This window comes from Suncus etruscus, chromosome 2, assembly GCF_024139225.1.
Source record: "Suncus etruscus isolate mSunEtr1 chromosome 2, mSunEtr1.pri.cur, whole genome shotgun sequence".
NCBI classification, from domain to species: domain Eukaryota; kingdom Metazoa; phylum Chordata; class Mammalia; order Eulipotyphla; family Soricidae; genus Suncus; species Suncus etruscus.
In genome coordinates, this window is record NC_064849.1 from 1,660,661 (window position 1) to 1,679,139 (window position 18,479).

The 18,479-nt window shown below is 50.3% G+C and overlaps 1 protein-coding gene across 4 annotated transcripts in view; it reads right to left on the bottom strand.

Annotated features, from left to right (window-relative positions):
- The window catches only part of GIT2 (GIT ArfGAP 2), a 51,884-nt gene that overhangs the window by 503 nt on the left and 32,902 nt on the right, over window positions 1-18,479 (bottom strand). The window contains exons 13-19 of one of the 4 annotated variants that reach the window (XM_049767884.1): window positions 17,947-18,083; window positions 15,821-15,970; window positions 10,482-10,730; window positions 8,469-8,558; window positions 3,523-3,605; window positions 2,381-2,569; window positions 462-525 (exon numbers count right to left, since the gene is read on the bottom strand). In XM_049767884.1, the coding sequence (XP_049623841.1) occupies window positions 462-525; window positions 2,381-2,569; window positions 3,523-3,605; window positions 8,469-8,558; window positions 10,482-10,730; window positions 15,821-15,970; window positions 17,947-18,083 (962 nt within the window). The remainder of the gene's footprint in view (window positions 1-461; window positions 526-2,380; window positions 2,570-3,522; window positions 3,606-8,468; window positions 8,559-10,481; window positions 10,731-15,820; window positions 15,971-17,946; window positions 18,084-18,479) is intronic. The other 3 variants (XM_049767886.1, XM_049767885.1, XM_049767887.1) reach the window with 3 other exon arrangements.

Below are 18,479 nucleotides of genomic sequence, written 5' to 3' on the forward strand. Positions count from 1 at the left end.
TGCTGCCAGCTGCTGGGGCACCGCCGGGAGCCGGCCACATTACAAAACGTCCTCCATAAATGCCTTTTATTTTTGTTATGTTTTGGTGCCACATCCAGTGGCGCTTAGTGGTTCCTCTTGGCTCTGCTCAGGAATCACTCCTGGCAGGCTCAGGGGACCCTATGGGATGCCGGGGGTCGAACCCAGGTCAGCTGTATGCAAGGAAAATGCCCTCCCCACTGTCCTATCACTCTGGCTTCATGCATGCTTATGGTTTTAATTTTTTTGCCTTCACTCAAGCACCCATGTTCCTTTCTTATTAACGACACAAGTGTACAAACAGAACCAAAGTCTTTCAAAGCCCTGCAGAACCATTTCCAAATTTCACACTCAAACTACCAAAAGGTTCATAAAATGAAAAAGTGATAGATTTCATGCAGTTCATAAAATGCCTGAATGTAGTAAATGAAGAAGTCACTTACTTTGGGGAATAATGCTGCCATTTCACTAACAGCTACGTGTATCCTCTCTGAACAGGGAATATAACTGCAAGGACAATGGAAAGATTATTCGGAGTACAGGAAAGAGACTTTCAAGCAGAATGCTCAAGGCAAGGGTCCGAGGGCGCCCAGTGAGTTCCTAGCAGCAGAGGCGTCTGGGTATTGGGGAGAAAGGTACACGCCACTCTATTCTCTCAGCTGTCAGAAATATAAATGTCTGGGAGACTGGAGCCATAGCACAGAAGGGAGGAAGCTTGCCTTGCTTGCAACTGACCCAAGTTGGATCCCTGCATCCCATATTGCCACCCCCCACCCAGCCTGCCAGGAGTGATTTTTGAGCACAGAGCCAGGAAGAACCCGAGTGCTGCCAGGTGTGGTCCAAAGATCAAAATTAAAATAAAATTTAAAAAAGGGGCCGGAGAGATAGCACGGAGGTAAGGCATTTGCCTTTCATGCAGAAGGTCGGTGGTTCAAATCCCGGGATCCCATAGGGTCCCCCGAGCCTGCCAGGAGCGATTTCTGAGCATAGAGCCAGAAGTAGCCCCTGAGCATTGCCAGGTGTGACCCAAAAACAAACAAACAAATAAATATATATATATAGGTGGCCCCATTCCCCCATTCTTTCTGTGCAACTTGATCTTACCTACAAGACCCCTCCCATTCCTGGGAGTGGTCTTGGGAAGGTTAGATAAGGCCTTTGACCAGAAGGGCAAGGGATTGAAGGACTTTGCCAGCATGGAGAGGTAACAGAAGACAAGGCCGAAAAAGGCTAAGAGGCATGGCAAGCTAAGGATAGCATGCATAAATGTTAAGATAGACCATACATGGGCCCGGAGAGATAGCACAGCGGCGTTTGACTTGCAAGCAGCCGATCCAAAGACCAAATCCCGGTGTCCCATAGGGTCCCCCGTGCCTGCCAGGAGCTATTTCTGAGCAGACAGCCAGGATTGACCCCTGAGTACCGCTGGGTGTGGCCAAAAAAAAAAAAAAAGATAGACCATACATGTGGTGGATAGGGCATGAATAAAGCTGTACTTCCTGAAGCCTGCTTGTGAGTTTTCTACCCGCCGCAACCACCTGAAGTTTCTGACCCACCGTTTAATGGAGGATGGAGCCACGTGGCCAGGGCCTACGGACAAAGGCCTCCAGCTCTATCTTAAGGGCCTTCTTTATTATTTTAAACAATATATATATATATATATATATATATATATATATATATAGAGAGAGAGAGAGAGAGAGAGAGAGAGAGAGAGAGAGAGAGAGAGAGAGAGAGAAAGAGAGGCCAGAGTGATAGCACAGCGGTAAGGCGTTTGCCTCGCACTTGGCAACATAGGACAGACCCGGGGTTTGATTCCCAGTATCCCATATGTTCTCCTGAGCCTGCCAGGAGCGACTTCTGAGTGCAGACCCAGGAGTAAACCCTGAGCACCACCAGGTGTAACCCAAAAGCCAAATAAATAACTTAAAAAGGAATCCCGGGGCCAGAGAGATAGCATGGAGGTAAGGCGTTTGCCTTTCATGCAGAAGGGCAGTGATTCAAATCCCAGCATCCTACATGGTCCCCTGTGCCTGCTAGGGGTGATTTCTGAGTGTAGAGCCAGGAGTAACCCCTGAGCACTGCCGGGTGTGATCCAAAAAGGGAAAAAATATATATATACATATATATATATAAATGGGGCCGGTGAGGTGGCACTAGAGGTAAGGTGTCTGTCTTGCAAGCGCTAGCCAAGGAAGGACTGCGGTTCGATCCCCTGGAGTCCCATTTGGTCCCCCCAAGACGGGCAATTTCTGAGCGCTTAGCCAGGAGTAACCCCTGAGCATCAAATGGGTGTGGCCCGAAAAACGAAACAAAAAAGGAGTCCCACCCCACAGGATTCCCCCCCCCCCACTCCCCCCACCTATCGTGTTTGTTTTCCTGAGCCGCCCTCAGGAGCTCCTGAATGTTCTTGGTGATCTGCTCGGTTTTCCGGATGACGTCTTCAGTGCTGGGGAGTCCGGGGCTGGGGCCCAGGTGGAGTTCTGCCACATCAGAGGCCGAGCTGTCACTCTGCCACATCAGACTCCTCTGCCGACCCTTTGGGACAGACCTGCGGATGCAAACAGGGCAGCAGATGCCACGGACGCTGCCTCTCACCCGTGGCTGCTCCCGGGGCCATGTTGGGTGCAGCGGGAAGTGAGTATGGGCCGCTTCGGGGGTATCCTCATTTCCTCTATGCTGCCTGCCCAAGCCATAAGGTCCTCCGAGATGGCCAGGAGGGATCCTGAGCCCAGAGTCAGGAGTAACACCTGATCACAGCTGTGTGGGCCCAAAGAAAAGGAAAGGTAAAAAGAGACACACATTAAGGGTGTGTCAGGCATGGCCACACTCCCAAGGAAAGGTTTTTGTGCGTGTTTGGTTTGGGGGCCATACCGGGCAGTGCTCAGGTTTACTTCTGGCTCTGCGTTCAGAAATTGCTCCTAGCAGAATAGGCTCAAGAGACTCTATGCGATGCTGGGATTCGAACCCGGTTTGGAACCTGGGCCGGCCACATGCGAGGCAAACATTTTATCCGCTGTGCTATCGCTTTGGCCCTAGGACAAAGATTTTAGGGGCAGGAGAAATAGTAGAGTGCAGTAAAGGAAGGTGCTTGCTTTCCATGGGGCTGACTTGACTTAGGTTCAATCCCTGGCATCCCAGAAGGTCCCCAGAGCCTAAAGGGGCGACTCCTGAGAACAGAGCCAGAAGTAAGTCCTGAACACTGTTGGATGTGGTCCCCCCCAAAAAAACCAAAACCAAAAAAAACCAAAGCAAAGGAGACTGCTCCCATCACTCATGGGTAGGAGGCAGAGGGGGAGCGAGGGAGGAAGCGATGGGGCCATGCACAAGGCATGTGAGGAAAGTGTAGGGAGTGATGGGGACCAGCAATGGGAGACCAGGAGGGGTGTGACTTTTGGACAAATGCCTCGATATTTTAAAGGCTCCGGGAAGAGGAGGCAGGGGGTGCCAGGTGTGCGTGTGGTTTTCGGCCCGACCCCGGGAACTTGCTTCCTGCAGCTGTACCCTGAGTCCTCGGGCTCTGTGTCGTGGGAGGTGTTGTCATAGTCACTCTCAGGTGTGCTGTTCTGCTTCTCCAGCCGGGATCCCTGTGAGAAAGGAAGGAGAGTGGGGGAGCCCTGTTAGCTGACAGAGCACGAAGCACTTCCTGGGGGGCCTTGCACAGGCATCAGGACCTGTTAGGCAACGCAGCTCTCCTGAGTACTGGCCACGCCTGAACAGAAACTCGAGTCAAAGAGGAACTGTGTGTGTGTGTGTGTGTGTGTTTGGCCAGACCCACTTCCTTCTTTCACACAGTTTCTTCCCGACACACACACGTCGGTTCACAGATTCTGCTCTAACATAGACACACAAGACCACACACCCATTCGGTTCTCTGAGGAGGCTGCAGTTTAGCTCTCAGGGGCCCCTGAAGAGCGAGCACAGGGGCAAAGATGCACCTAGATGCCCCACAGTGGGACCACCCCGCTCTCTATCCTGTCTGACAGCAGATGAGAGAATGAAGGTTCCAACCTGCCAGGGAACGGACCCAGGGCCGCAGGGTCCATGGAGACACAGACAGGCCTGAGAGCCCAGGTCTCCTGCTCCGGGCTCAGAGACCCACCCACCTCTGCTTAACACCCACAGGGAGGACATTTGACTTGCACACAGCTGACCCGGGTTCGATCCTTGGCATCAAAGTAAAACAAAACAAAGAACATAGAGGGCTCTAAAACACTCTGGCCGTTAGCGCAGGGCTCTTGTGAAAGCCGGTCTTGGTGACTTACTGCCGTGCACGGGAGTGAACTCACAAAGGCAACTGAGCGGGACACTTGGCTTCAAGTCACTTCTGTTTCCCCAAACATCTGTTCCTTAAAATATAAAGATGGGGGCCGTAAAGATAGCACAGCAGTAGGGCGTTTGCCTTAGACACGGAAGGACCGTGGTTCAAATCCCAGCATCCAGGAGCGCTGCCGGGTGTGACCCAAAAACCAAAAATAAATAAATTATATATATATTTATATATAGATATAGATATAGATATAGATATAGATATAGATGGGGAAGTGGTACAGTGGGAGGGCACAAGCATGGCATGAGGCCAAGATGGGTTGTTATCCCACAGGGTCCCCGAGTACCACCAGGAGTGATCCCTGAGTGCAGAGTCAGGAGGAACCCCTGGGCATTGCTAGGTGTGGACCCTCCAAACAAAATGAAAAAAAAAATCAAAGGGACAGAATCTGGAAAAAAACATCATAAATGTTTTGGACACTGCTAAGCATTGGGCCTTCGGAGTGAGAAAACTGGAAGGAGGGTAATTTCCTAAGGGCTACTCTAAAGCAGTTCACAGAAATGACTTTTCCCCTTGGTATTATTTTTATCCATCGTGTTGCAGATCCAAACATGAAATCAGCTGCCTTCCATACTCTATTATATACACACATATACAGGCTTATATATGTATGTGCAATTCTACAACTTGAATTTAATCCAAGTTAACAAAAACATGTGACTAAGAAATGACGGATGCTGCAAAAACAAAGTGACTGAGGATACAGCTACAAATTAAAACCTGCGTTTAAACACATGCCAGGAGGGCTGCAGTGACAGTCTGGCGGGCAGGGCGCTTGCCAACCCGGGCAGCCCAGAAACAAAGACCAAAATAAAGACACCCTAGACTGTCTCTCTTGTCAACAAGCTGCTCCTTCACAGCCGCCTCATTCTGACTGGGAAAAGAATGTTCAGGCAGGGAACAACGGGACCAGGCCCTCTGGTCAGTCTTGACACCCCCATGACTAACCCCCACAAAGGCCTCCCCATCTTACCTTTCACAAGGAATCTAAGACAATCTGTTTCTTTCTTTTCCTTCAGTTTCTTTTTTTTTTTTTTTTTTTTTTTTGGTTTTTGGGTCTCACCCGGCAGTGCTCAGGGGTTACTCCTGTCTCCAGGCTCAGAAGTCGCTCCTGGCAAGCATGGGGGACCATATGGGACGCCGGGATTCGAACCGATGACCTTCTGCATGAGAGGCAAACGCCTTACCTCCATGCTATCTCTCCGGCCCCCATTTCCTTCAGTTTCTACACACACACACACACACTCGCACGTGTGCAGAGGCGTGTTTTGCTCATGTATGTAAAAACTGAACCTCAAGAGAATTAAACCCAGAATATTCCACATCTTGGTGAAGGATCCTTTTTTTTTTGGAGGGGGCTAAGTTTTTGATGGAAATTTGATCATCCTATGGGGCCGGAGCGACAGCGTAGCGGTAGGGAGTTTGCCTTTCACGCAGCAGATCTGGGACAGACCTGGGTTTGATCCCCGGCGTCCCATATGGTCTCCCCAAAACCAAAATAAATAAATAAAAATTGATCATTATAAATCAACCCAATGAAAAGATGTGGGCGACCGTACACCCACATATTCAATGAATTTTTCACCGCTGCCTGATTCAAGCCAAAAGTTTGCATAGCCCTGAGCCAAAAGAACCCTGCAAATAAATTTAGCTCACCACAGAGAATTTGGCTTAACCAGATTCCTTAAACCCTTCCATGGAACCTGTTTTTTGTAACTGCTCTCAAGCATAGTTATAGATAGGTTTTTGTAAGGTTTAAATTGTAATCCTTATTTGCTTGCACAAAAGAAAGATCTATTAACTATTTGTTTAAGGATTTGCTTCCCCTCCCCCCATCCTGCCAGGTTTCTCCTTATCCTTCCCGCCATCAAAATGTGTCTGCTCCCATTGGTTAAAAATCGTTGTACCTGTACAAATCTGATTGGTTTAAGTTTTAATCCTATGTTTTTGCTCCTCCCACTAAGCAGGCTATAAAAACTCTGCTTGTTCTCTCAATAAACCTCTTGACAGGAATTCAGCTTGAGCTTTTTATTATTAACTTCTATGGCTTAATTTTCTAGGTGTTCACAAAAGAGCTTAACACTCGCGAATTATCTGTAGCTGCTTTTTGCCTTCTGTCCCGGTTGAGAGAAAGCTGCTGGCCGGAATTTTCTCCCAGCAAAGGGCAGGAGCAGAGGCAGTTACAAAAAGAAAGTACAAAGTCTTATTTAAACGTTTTAGAAGAACTAGAACTCGTGTAGCTAAGCAACAGATCCAGAAAATGTTCCTCAAGTCTAGAGAACAATGAAGAGCTGTAAACCAGCGCCCCAAGAGATCGCATACTCACACATTCAGTCCTTCGTCTTGTCAACAACAGCTTATTTGGAATTAAGATTTGTACAGGATGTGAAATTAGCCACATTTCATTTGACAAAACATTATTGTGAGCATGCAGTTAGGATCTGTTAGTTAGAGGTTCTGCTTTCCCAAAGCTGTTAATAGAAGTTACCCGATGGCTGGTGCTGGTTCAGTTTATCTAACAACTGGACAGATTTCTCTGAATGCAAATATGCTATATGTAAAACAAAACAAAACAAAACAAAAAAAAAAAACAACCTAATTCAGGGGCCAGAGCAATACCACACCTGGTTGAGCATTTGCCTTGCACACAGCTGACCCAGATTTAATCCCTGGCATCCCTTACGGTTCCTCCCAAGCCTACCAGGAGTGATTCTGGAGTGCAGAGCCAGAAGGATCCCCCAAGTGCCACTGGGTGTGACCCCAAAACGAAAGAAAACAAAAAAAAAAAAAAAAAGAAAGAAAAAAAGTGATCGTTACTCTCCCTGCATGCTGCCAACCTAGGTTTGATCCCCGGCATCTCGTATGGTCCCTTGAGCTTGCTAGAAATGATCCTTGAATGAGAGCCAGGAGTAACCAGCCCATGAGCATCACTGGGATGACCCCCAAACCAACAAAAATACCTCCGAAAAGCTCAAAAGTTAGGCAATGAAGAGGGTACTTAATGACGCCTGGGAGATCGCCTTAAGAAGTGTTTGGTGGGGCCGGGAGGTGGTGCTAAAGGTAAGGTGCCTGCCTTACCTGCGCTAGCCTAGGACGGACCGAGGTTCGATCCCCCGGTGTCCCATATGGTCCCCCAAGCCAGGAGCAACTTCTGAGCGCATAGCCAGGAGTAACCCCTGAGCGTCACCGGGTGTGGCCCAAAAACCAAAAACCAAAAAAAAAAAAAAAAAAAAAGAAGTGTTTGGTTCTACAGAGGGCTTAAACCATACATGAATAATCAGGACTGGGACCATCTGATGGGTAAATGGCGCTAACAGTGGCCCCTGCAACTCCACGCTCACTGACGTAGACGCAGGAGCTTGAAATCTTGGTTCATACCGTGAATTCTACAGCTGTCATATGATGCCAGGAGGTTACAAGCAAGCTGTAAACCAAAAAGCAGAGTTTTAGGTGTAGCTCGGTGAATGGTAGAGCTCACAGCTGGTTTCTACGAGGCTCTGGGTTGGATCCCTGACACCCACCATTGACAAAATTTCAAAAGCACCAGGTCTTAGAATGTCAGCTAGCGGCCCGGAGAGATAGCACAGCGGCGTTTGCCTTGCAAGCAACTGATCCAGGACCAAAGGTGATTGGTTCGAATCCCGGTGTCCCATATGGTCCCCCGTGCCTGCCAGGAGCTGTTTCTGAGCAGACAGCCAGGAGTAACCCCTGAGCACCGCCAGGTGTGACCCAAAAAAAACAAAAACAAAAAAAAAAAGAATGTCAGCTAGCTAGCCCAGACGAGCCAGCTGTGACACGGGAAGTATAGCCCTGAGGACACAGGACAGTCTGCATCCTTCCAGGCTGCAACCAGCACCTAGCCAGCTCGGACTGGTGGTGGCAAGGCAGTCTGTTCAGCAGCAGTGCTCCGGGTGAACTGTGCACTGTTAGAGAGGACAAAAGGCTGGCCACCGAGGAGGAGTTACAAGGTCAGGAGGCTGCCTGCCACAGGCGTGCAAGTGCGTGTGCATGAGACAGCAGGGGATGGGCCCCCTCATGCAGGGTGGTTAGGGGGGAAGAAGGGCCGGAAGCCGCAGAAAGCACCACCGGAGAGCGGCAGCCGGAGTGGAGTGTACTTAACCCTTCGGGCGCTTTCGTCCCTCGACCAGGACAGTGTGGAGGGGAAGGAGGGCAGAGACGAAGAGGAGGTCACAAGTACACTCCTCCCAATCTGGAACGGGAGAAGAGAAACACACTGGGGAAAAAGCAAACCCAACCCAGGGAAGGTCCCCCAGTGACCTGGCTTTCCCCCCTCCCCACATCTGCCAGGGCTTCTCCCACATCAAAGCCACTGGCTAAACCAGGTTGAAGAGGAAATTTCTGGAGCGGCAGTGGGTAGACGTGCCCTGCTAGCCCAGAGACTTCTATTTAAGCCCTAACACAAAAGCTTCCAAGAGGTCACACGGGCTTATAATAAAAAGGGGACATCTAGCAAAATGTCAAATTTGGGGGTGGAGCAACAACACAATGGAGGGCGTTTGTTTGCCTTGCATGTGGCTGATCTCTGGCATCCCATCTGGTCCCCCAAGCCTGCCAGGAGTGATTTCTGAGCACAGAGGCAGGAGGAACCCCTGAGCACTGCCAAATGTGGCCCCAAAACAAAACAAACAAAAACAAGCAAACAAAAAGTAAAACAAACTTGTTGACTTTTACAAGTATTTGAAGAGGTAGTCCGGGGATGAAGGCGCTTGTCTTATCTGAGGCAGACCCTGGTTCTATCCTGGCATTATAAAGAGTGAGTGCCTGGGCACTGCAAGGAGCACAGATCAAGGAGCAGACCATGGTATAAGCCATACGCTCCAAAAGAGGTTACGTGCTGAATATGTCACTAGTCCACTCTTCAGGAGAGATGGAGAATTTGTTGTTGTTGTTTATGAACCACACTCGAAGGCACTCAGGGGTTACTCCTGGCAGGCTCAGGGACCATACAGGATGCTGGGGATCGAACTCAGGTCTGTCCCAGGTTGGCTGCATGCAAGGCAAACGCCCTACTATTGTGCTATCACTCTGGTCCTAGATGTAGGATTTTTATGTTAGGACCTTTTTACATTCTAGATAATTCTTTTTTTTTTTTTTTTTTGGTTTTTGGGCCACACCCGGCAGTGCTCAGGGGTTACTCCTGGCTATCTGCTCAGAAATAGCTCCTGGCAGGCACGGGGGACCATATGGGACACCGGGATTTGAACCAACCACCTTTGGTCCTGGATCGGCTGCTTGCAAGGCAAACACCGCTGTGCTATCTCTCCGGGCCCCATTCTAGATAATTCTAAGGGGGATGCATATTGTGAAAAATAACAAAACTGTTTCTTCTACAGTGCTTTCAGTTGTATAAAAATATGATACTAAATGTAGTCTGATGATGACATTTATAACCACTGCTTGGAATGTTTCGCCAAACAATGAGGAAAAGTTGAAGGAATGGACGCCAGGATCACGCTACCACTATTTTACCACATAAAAGCCTGACAGACTTCCCCCCTCAAAAAAAGGGCCGGGGAGATAGCACATTGGTAGGGTGTTTGACTTGCAAGTGGCCGACCTGGGACAAACCCAGCATCCCATAGGGTTCCCTGAGCCTGCCAGGAACAATTTCTGAGTGCAGAGCCAGGAGTAACCCCTGAACACCACTGGGTGTGGCCCAAAATAAAAAACAAACAAACAAAAGAACACCCAAAAAAATACAAATAAGGGGTTGAAGCGGTGATGCATCGGTAGGGCATTTGCCTTGCACAGGGCTGACCAAGGACGGACTGTGGCTTGATTCCCCGGCATCCTATATGGTCCCCCAAGCCTGCCAGGAGCGATTTCTGAGCACAGAGCCAGGAGTAACTCCTGAGTACTGCTGGGTGTGACCCAAAAACAAAAAATAAATAAATAAAAGGAAGAAAACTGACTACCCAACCAGTTCCCTTAGGGTCAAATGGCTGGGAAAGAGTGGCTGAGGGTCCAAGAGGTGGGAGCAACGCAGGAACCCTGCTTGGGAAGAAACGTCTGGCCATTTCTGGGGTGGGGTCACGACAAGCACCGTGAGGATGACTCTTGCTCTGGAAGAGACGGGGGGACAGGAGACGGTGTGTGGGTGGGGCTTACTCACATGTGTGGGGAAAGGCTGCAGCCGCGTCCTGCTTTCTTCGGGCTGGTCCCCTTCACCCAGGGGGAGATACGGTTTCTGGCCCGATCCTGTCTCGTACATGGACATGGGCCGGCTGCCCCGGGCGGATGGACGCCGCTTGAGGGATGAGTGTTTGGAGACGTCTGTGTACTCGGACCCCTTCGGCACAGGGTACACGGTGGTGGTGGCCTGTTTCCTGAGATTGGAATTCTCGCTCTGGAGTGTTAGAAGCTGCAAGAGAGGGTTAGCGGTGGGACTGGGTTTCTCCACGGCAGCCAAAAAAGAAAACGCAACCAAGCAAACGTGAAGTGAATGAACATACAACAGACATACGGCATACCGAACATACGACATATGACATAGGACCACCAGCTAACACAATCTGAACAGGACAAACTAAGCAAAAGGCAGCGACACGCAGAAAAGTCGCCCAGCACAGGGGAAAACGATCTACTCAGTCACTTTAAGCCAACTAAGGAGACTCACTCCTGAATTTCTGGAGAAGCTGTAGTTGGAACATAAAAAAAGGACAAAAAAAAAAAAAAAAGACTAATCATTTCAAAATTAGGAAATGTCTGCAAGCAAGCTGTGCTTGGGAGGAATTATTCTGAGAACTGGAGTTTTCTGCTGAAACACCACTTAGCTAACTTGCTTTTTCAAGTGAGCCCTGAACAACTAGAAAAGGCCCCAAAATGCCAACAAGACACCAAGAAGCAGCACAGAAATAACGGCAGCAACTTCACCAAAAGCCTGGGAAGACAGTGAGACGCAGCCTTGGGGAAAACCAGATTCACTATTGCTTCCCAAAGAGCCAGCCAGAAAAATGATGGTCAACAAGTTTTTATTACAGAAACGATATTCCAAACAACTTGGCACTTAAAAATAGAACAGAAGGGGCCGGGCGGTGGCGCTGGAGGTAAGGTGCCTGCCTTACAAGCGCTAGCCAAGGAACGGACAGCGGTTCGATCCCCCGGCGTCCCATATGGTTCCCCCAAGCCAGGGGCGATTTCTGAGCACATAGCCAGGAGTGACCCCTGAGCGTCAAACGGGTGTGGCCCAAAAACCAAAAAAAAAAAAAAAAAAAAAAAAAAAAATAGAACAGAAACCAACCCAAAAGAGCACAACTGTTTGCTCTGGGAGGCTGTGGCCAGGCGCCGGAGACTGAGTGGGTCTAGGCCAGCCTCTTCCTCTGGGTGCTAGCAGCATGGGGCTCCCCTGGCCCTACCCCACCGGGCTCTCCTGTGGTTTGGTCACCCCTCACGTGAGCAGGGGGGTACCAAGCGTGAACACTTGAGTCTGCCTGGCACTGCCGCTTTGCACGGAGGATGCCATCTGGGGCCCCCGAGCACTCTTCCCATCCATCCCTCACATGCAGGCTGCTCCAAGGTGTGGTACGGGACGGAGGGGCATTAAGTGATCAGTAAAGGGGCCCCAGGGGGCGTCGAGACAATCTTTCCAGCTGGCACTGGAGACACAGGAATCGAGTCCAGTCTGCAGGCTGCGTCTCCGTCTTGGAGGCACTTTATGAGCCGGGGGAGGGTGCTAGTTCAGCTGCATCGGCTTTCTGGGACAGACCGTAAAAAAAAAAAACAGGCCCCGTTTCCCACCAGAGTCAGGGCTTGGGTCCAAAAGCAACCGGATCTGCGCCAGGAAGTCGTGATTTTTCCGATCGACCGCAAACCCCTTCATTCATTCATTCATCCATTCATTCGGGGTGAAGAGCGTCTTTTCGAGGCCCAGTCAGAAAGCTCGGGCTTGGGAACAGCGCACCCGGAGCAGCTGCTCCTCTTCCTTAGTTAGCACCGTTTCCGAGCCACTGTTAATGCGAGAGATCAGACACAGGATACAGATATGAACCAGGACCTAACTTTGGTGCTTGTTTGTCTGGGAGGGGCACACCCAGCAGCGCCGGGGCTTGCTCCTGGCTCCAGTGCTCAGGGATCACTGCGAGGTGCCGGGGTGGGGGCGAAGGGGAGCATAGGAGGTGCCAGGGACTGAATCTGGGTGGCCACGTGTGAGGCAAATGCACAGTATCTGCCACTTACACTCCCACTGCTGCAGCCCCCTCACTTTAGGTTTTTTTTGGGGGGGTGAGGGTTCACACCAGGCTGTGCTCAGGAGTTCCTCCTGGCGCTCTGCTCAGAAATCGCTCCTGGCAGGCTGGGGGACCATATGGGATGCTGGGATTCGAACCACTGTCCATCCTGGATTGGCTGCGTGCAAGCAAACGCTCTACCACTGTGCTATCTCTCTAGCGTAGCCCCAGCCCCCTCACTTTGAAGTCAAATAAATACAGCTTTGCAACAAACTCTATGAATATTCCATTCAGGAAACATGACTGACTTCCTGCTCCACAGACACACCCTGTCCTCCGTGTTTTTTAAGGGGATTATCTGAGAAGGCCTGACAGGCTGCTGGGCCCCAAAAAGCCTTTTAGGCTCTTCCCAAGGGACAGGCAGTCACTGGAAATGCTGACATGCAGGATCAAAGGGGCACACAAGTGCCCAGGGCCAGGAGTAACCCCTGGCACGGCTGGATGTGGCCTAACAACAAACCAACCAACCAATAAATAAATAAAGTTTAAAAAAGTGTTCATCCGCGTTATTTTCTTGTTTTGTTTTTGTTTTTGTGCCACACCCAGCAATGGCTCTGCACTCAGAAATCGCTCCTGGATGCTTGGGGGACCAGATGGGATGCCAAGATTGAACTGGGTCCATCCCAGGTTGGCCCTGTGCAAGGCAAATGTCTTACCACTGTGCTATCACTCTGCCCCCCCCCCCCCCCGCCCTGCTTCATTTTTTTAAGAGTGACCAGCCAGCCCTAGTGGTGTGGATCAGCAGGGTGCCAAAGCCCCTTTATAGGCTACCTGGCCCTGAGTTTCAGCCGGTGCTTGAGAGGGAAACCAATGTCTTAACTTGCAGTGCTTCAGGGGCTAGGCCATGCCGGAAACTGAACCTAGGACCAGGGCAGTACATGCTGGGCCTGTGCTCCATCCCTCGTGCTCTCTCCTGGGCCTGAATGAGGAGTTATCTTTGTTTTGCTTTTTTTGTGGTTTTTGGGTCACACCCAGCAGTGCTCAGGGGATACTCCTGGCTCCATGCTCAGAAATTGCTCCTGGCAGGCACGGGGGACCATATGGGACACCAGGATTCAAACCGATGACCTTCTGCATGAAAGGCAAACGCCTTACCTCCATGCTACCTCTCCGCCCCCCCCCCCCCCAGGAGTTATCTTGAGGCTCCGTTGTTTGGGAGGATTGTGACAAGTCAAAGGGAATTCAAAAGTCAAGAGGACCCAAAGTATTTTTCTGAGAAACGAGGAGGCCGCCCATGGAACAATGAATGGCAAATCATTTCTCAGAGAAGCTTGCAAGGTTTGCTGGCAGAGATTCGAGGTTAATGCTAGCAAGTTCTATCCATACTACAAGGAGCATTACAGAATATAATAAGAAAGTAAGAAAAAAAAAAAAAAGAGCAATGCTAAGCAGATTGATTTACTGTGGCAGAGTCAGCATGTTAAAGGGGAAAAAAAAACAAAAGTCACCTTCAACAAAATCATAAGTTCAATTATTTGGACAAACTCATTTTAAAAAAGAAAACGGAGAGAGATTTCAGAAAAAATCAAGAAAATATCAACCTGGCATAGACAGGGCAGAAAGGGGCTCCTGGTCTGTCCTTCTCACAGGTGCCAGGGACCGAGCAGTCTGGTCACAACTGACTGATATCTAGGCCTTGTCCCAGCACGGTCTGAGCCCAGGTCTGGGGGCTGCTGATCTCCTAACAAGGGATGCTGGAGAACAGACACTCCAAGAGTCACAGGCCAAGCCTCGTGGGAGGTGACTGCAGCGACTGCCCTGGCCAAGCAAAGCACAGGGGCTTCTTCCTGAGGCTTCTTGCCTGCCTTTAGGAAACTTTGTCACTGAGCAGGACCCAGACACAAAGCAAACACCGTCCGTCAGCGCTGCTTCTGCGCTTGGTCCTGAAGCATCAGCCTGTGTAGAGCCGCTGAAACACCCTGGCCTGTTTCGACTATCAGGCAGAATCCCGGCTGAAGACTGAGGCAGGTGACAAACAGACCAAAAAGATAAAATAAAGCCAACGTTTTTTTCCTAGCGCCTTCCTGAGCGTCATAAATGGAGGCTCCCTCCTCGGTATCCTCCTTGCTACTGTCTGCCGCCTTCTCAGAAGAGATTAACAAATGCACAGATTTCTGATTTTCCCCTAAGTTGGTGCCGGAAAAAGGGCTGCACCAAATGGGACCATGTCCGGGCTAGTGTGGTGGGTGTTGTGGAGGTGGGGGGGGGGATTCCATCACGTGCTTGGTGGCAAGCCTGACTCTAGGCTCTGAGGACACTGCCAATGAGTGGGAAGCACTGGGGAGACAGAGAGTAGGGAGGTGGGCCTGGGATGCCCGGGTCAGAGCTGGGTCGGGAAAGGACCCTTTGTGTGGCGGGATACGGGGTGCCCCACTGTGAGACTTTCCTATAGGACTAGAAAAGGGAAGGCTCCTATTGGGGACCAGGCTGAGAACCACCACACCACTAGCTAGGGCAAGGGAGACTGCCTTTAAGTTTGGATTCAATGTTTTGGGTTTTTTTTTTTTGGGGGGGGGGGCAAACCCAGCAGTGCTGAGGGTTACTTCTGGCTCTAGTTCAGAAATTACTCCTGCCAGGTTTGGGGGACCATATGAAATGCCGGGGATTGAACCTGGGTCCGTCCTGGGTCATCCGTGTGTAAGGCAAATGCCCTACCACTGTGCTAGCACCCAGCCCCTTAAGTTTTGATTCTGACCAAATCGGCTTCACCTGAAATCTCCAAATAAATCTTGCTTCCTATATACACACACATATATGGGGCCGGAGAAATAGCATGGAGGTAAGGTGTTTGCCTTGTATATATACATATATATGTATATGTGTGTATATATATCCCTATAGACATATATGTTGGCCCACCTGAAAGAGTTTGAGGGCTGTGACAAGTAGGACTAATTCTTTTTTGTTTTTAGTATTTTGGTTTTTTCGGTCCACACCCGGCGGCACTCCTGGCTCTGTGCTCAGAAATCACTCCTGGCATGCTCTGGGGACCATGTGGGATGCCAGGGATCAAACTCAGGTCCATCCTGGGTTGGCCGTGTGCAGGGCAAACGCCCTACCCCCCTGTGCTATCACTCGAGCCCCCTTTTTCTTTTTAGGACTAAAATTCTTTTTTCCTTCCCTCTGACCACAAGCAGAGTGTGTGTGGGGGGGTGGACGGTAAGGGGGTCTCCCTAGCCCTCTGGGGTCCAAGAGTCAGTCACCCTGGCATGTACAAGCATGTTACCTTTTTCTGCATAATTCTCAGCTCGTCACTCAAGTTGTTATTCACCGTCATTAGCTGCTGTATCTTGGCCTCAGAGGTTACTAGGGCGTTTTTGACCTCCATAAACTCCTGCACAGTGACTGGTCCGTCTGATAAATCTGAGTCTAGGCTCTAAAAATAAATCGGGGAAAATGTTCACAATCTGAGATAACAGTCAGTAAACTAACAGCTAAAAAATTAAAAAATCTAAAAAATGTAAAAGTCCAATTCTGACCATGCCAGCCAGATTGCCAAGTTCATCAAACCAAGCCAAGGTTTCTGAGCGTGGAACAAAAGGAAAACATAAAAGTAGGGTCAGTAGGATCTTTGAAAGAAAAGAAGGGGAGGCCGCTGTTTTTGTTTTTCTTTCCCTCGCGGGGCCATGAATCTACTTTGACAATGGCACGGTACAGGCCATGTCAGCCTCTCTCGTGCTCACGCATTTGGCCTTTAATTCAGGTACAGGCCATGTCAGCCTCTCTCGTGCTCACGCATTTGGCCTTTAATTCACTGTCATTCATTCGTTCTTTCCAACGATATTTTTTTGGTTTTGTTTTGTTTTGGTTTGGTTTTTTGGGCCACACCCATTTGATGCTCAGGGGCTACTCCTGGCTAAGCGCTCAGAAATCGCCCCTGGCTTGGGGGGACCATATGGGAAGCCAGGGGATCGAACCGTGGTTGCGATCTGTCCTTGGCTAGAGCTAACTGAGCACCTGGCAGTATTCTATTTTCTTTTTTTCTTTTTTTTTGTTTTTTGTTTGGTTGGGTCACACCTGGCGGCGGTCACGGTTACTCCTGGCTCTGCACTCAGAAATCGCTTCTAGGAGGCTCGAGGGACCATATGGGATGCTAGGATTCGAACCATCATCCCTACCACTGTGCTATCTCTCCAGCCCCATCCGGCCCCCCAGCAGTACTCCTAAGGGGCCTGTGATGTGACAGAAATGAAACAAAGATTCCTTCTCCCTGGTAGTTACGGTTCAGCAGAGCAGAAAAGGAGAATCACAAAAAAACAATAATAATAAAAAAAATAGAGAAATCCAGTCACTTGTGTAGTGAGACAGAAGGTGTTAGTGCTGTGAAGGCAGAGGAAAGGGAGCAGGGTGGGAGCTGACAAGTGGTGGTGAGTGCACCGAAGTGGCCAAGCTGGCAGATTGGTGACATTTGAGCCATGACAGCCTTAAGGTAAATGCCTTCTCGAATGTTCCAGGCGGCCCAGAGTGAGTGTGCAGGGCTGAGGGGTCATCTAGCCAGGAGTGTTCAGGTGGGACCAGCGACTCTGGTCTCTGCCGTGGACCAGTCTCTGCCGTGGCTCATCTGCCTTCACGGCAACTGGGGCTTTGTGACCCTGGACGCTCTTCTGCCTCCTTACCTCACACCTCTCCCTAGCCGCCAAAACCGCCTAGATTGTCTTCATCTCCTCCCAGACTCCTGCTGGGTTTGTCAGCAGTAGGGGGACCTGCCGACCCCCCTGGTCTGCCCCTGCTCCTCTGACTCTCTCCCTCGCAGACACTCCTGCCTGGGCCCTGAAGCAGCCCAGTGGGCTTCGGTTTGGAGCACTTCCGGGATCCTCGGGCCAGACCATCTTCCTCCAGCAGGACGGTGCTCCCAGAAAGAGCCCCCAAATGGCCCTGATCAGAGTCACACCAACAGCTCCCTGGGGGCTCAGCACTGCCTGCGGGGGGGGGGGGGGGGGCGCACCTGGTCCTCTAAGGGTGTCACGTGACTCCGAGTCTCCTCCTCTGTGACAGCTGGAGTGCTCCCACCTCCAAAGCCTGGCCTAGGACTCCTCTCCCTGCTGCCTGTGCTGGCCCGACACCCAGCATCTGGGCATCTGGAACTGCAGCCTCACGGGAGAGGGGCCGGGCTTTGCTCAGGCACGGAGGCATCCAGAGCAGCAACTCCTGGCAGACACTTGGTGAAGGGGCAAAATACTCCTCAAACGCTGCAGATGGTTGGCAAACGATTTACCTCACTCCCCTTTCACTAACCCCACACCCCGCTTCACCTGTGTGGCATTCTTCAGATGGGCCGGCCCAAAGGGAGGCCTAGAAAGAAACTACTGCCCCCGCCTCGCCCTGCCACGCGCCGTGTGCCTGTCACCTCACCTTCTGCCTGCTGGCCTTGCCGGCGTCCAAATCCGTGTCCTCATCTGATGCCACGCTGTCGTAGTCCGGCTGGTCGTTGTCGTGAGTCTCAACGCTGTGCTGGTTACTGATGGTTTTCAGAATGAGTTCCACGTTGTCTACGAATGAACAGAGCGAGGAGGTTGGCTTCGGGTTTAGGAACAAAAGTTTGCCCTCCCACGATGGGATTTCTCTCTCTCCCCCTGCCCCATACACACACACACACACTCTCTCTCATACAAGATACCCACACAAACTTTACTCTCTTAAAACAAGTCAAAGTACTATATACCTTATCCTATAATTGACTGGTCTTAATGTTTACTATATAACACGAATAAAAATGTCTGATGATTTCTCCGCAGTTAATTAACGTAACGAAACCACCAGCTCCCAGAAGACATTTTCTGAAGCTTCATTTTTTTGTTTTTTTTTTTTGGTTTTTGGTTTTTGGGTCCCACCCGGCAGCGCTCAGGGGTTCCTCCTAGCTCCATGCTCAGAAATCGCTCCTGGCA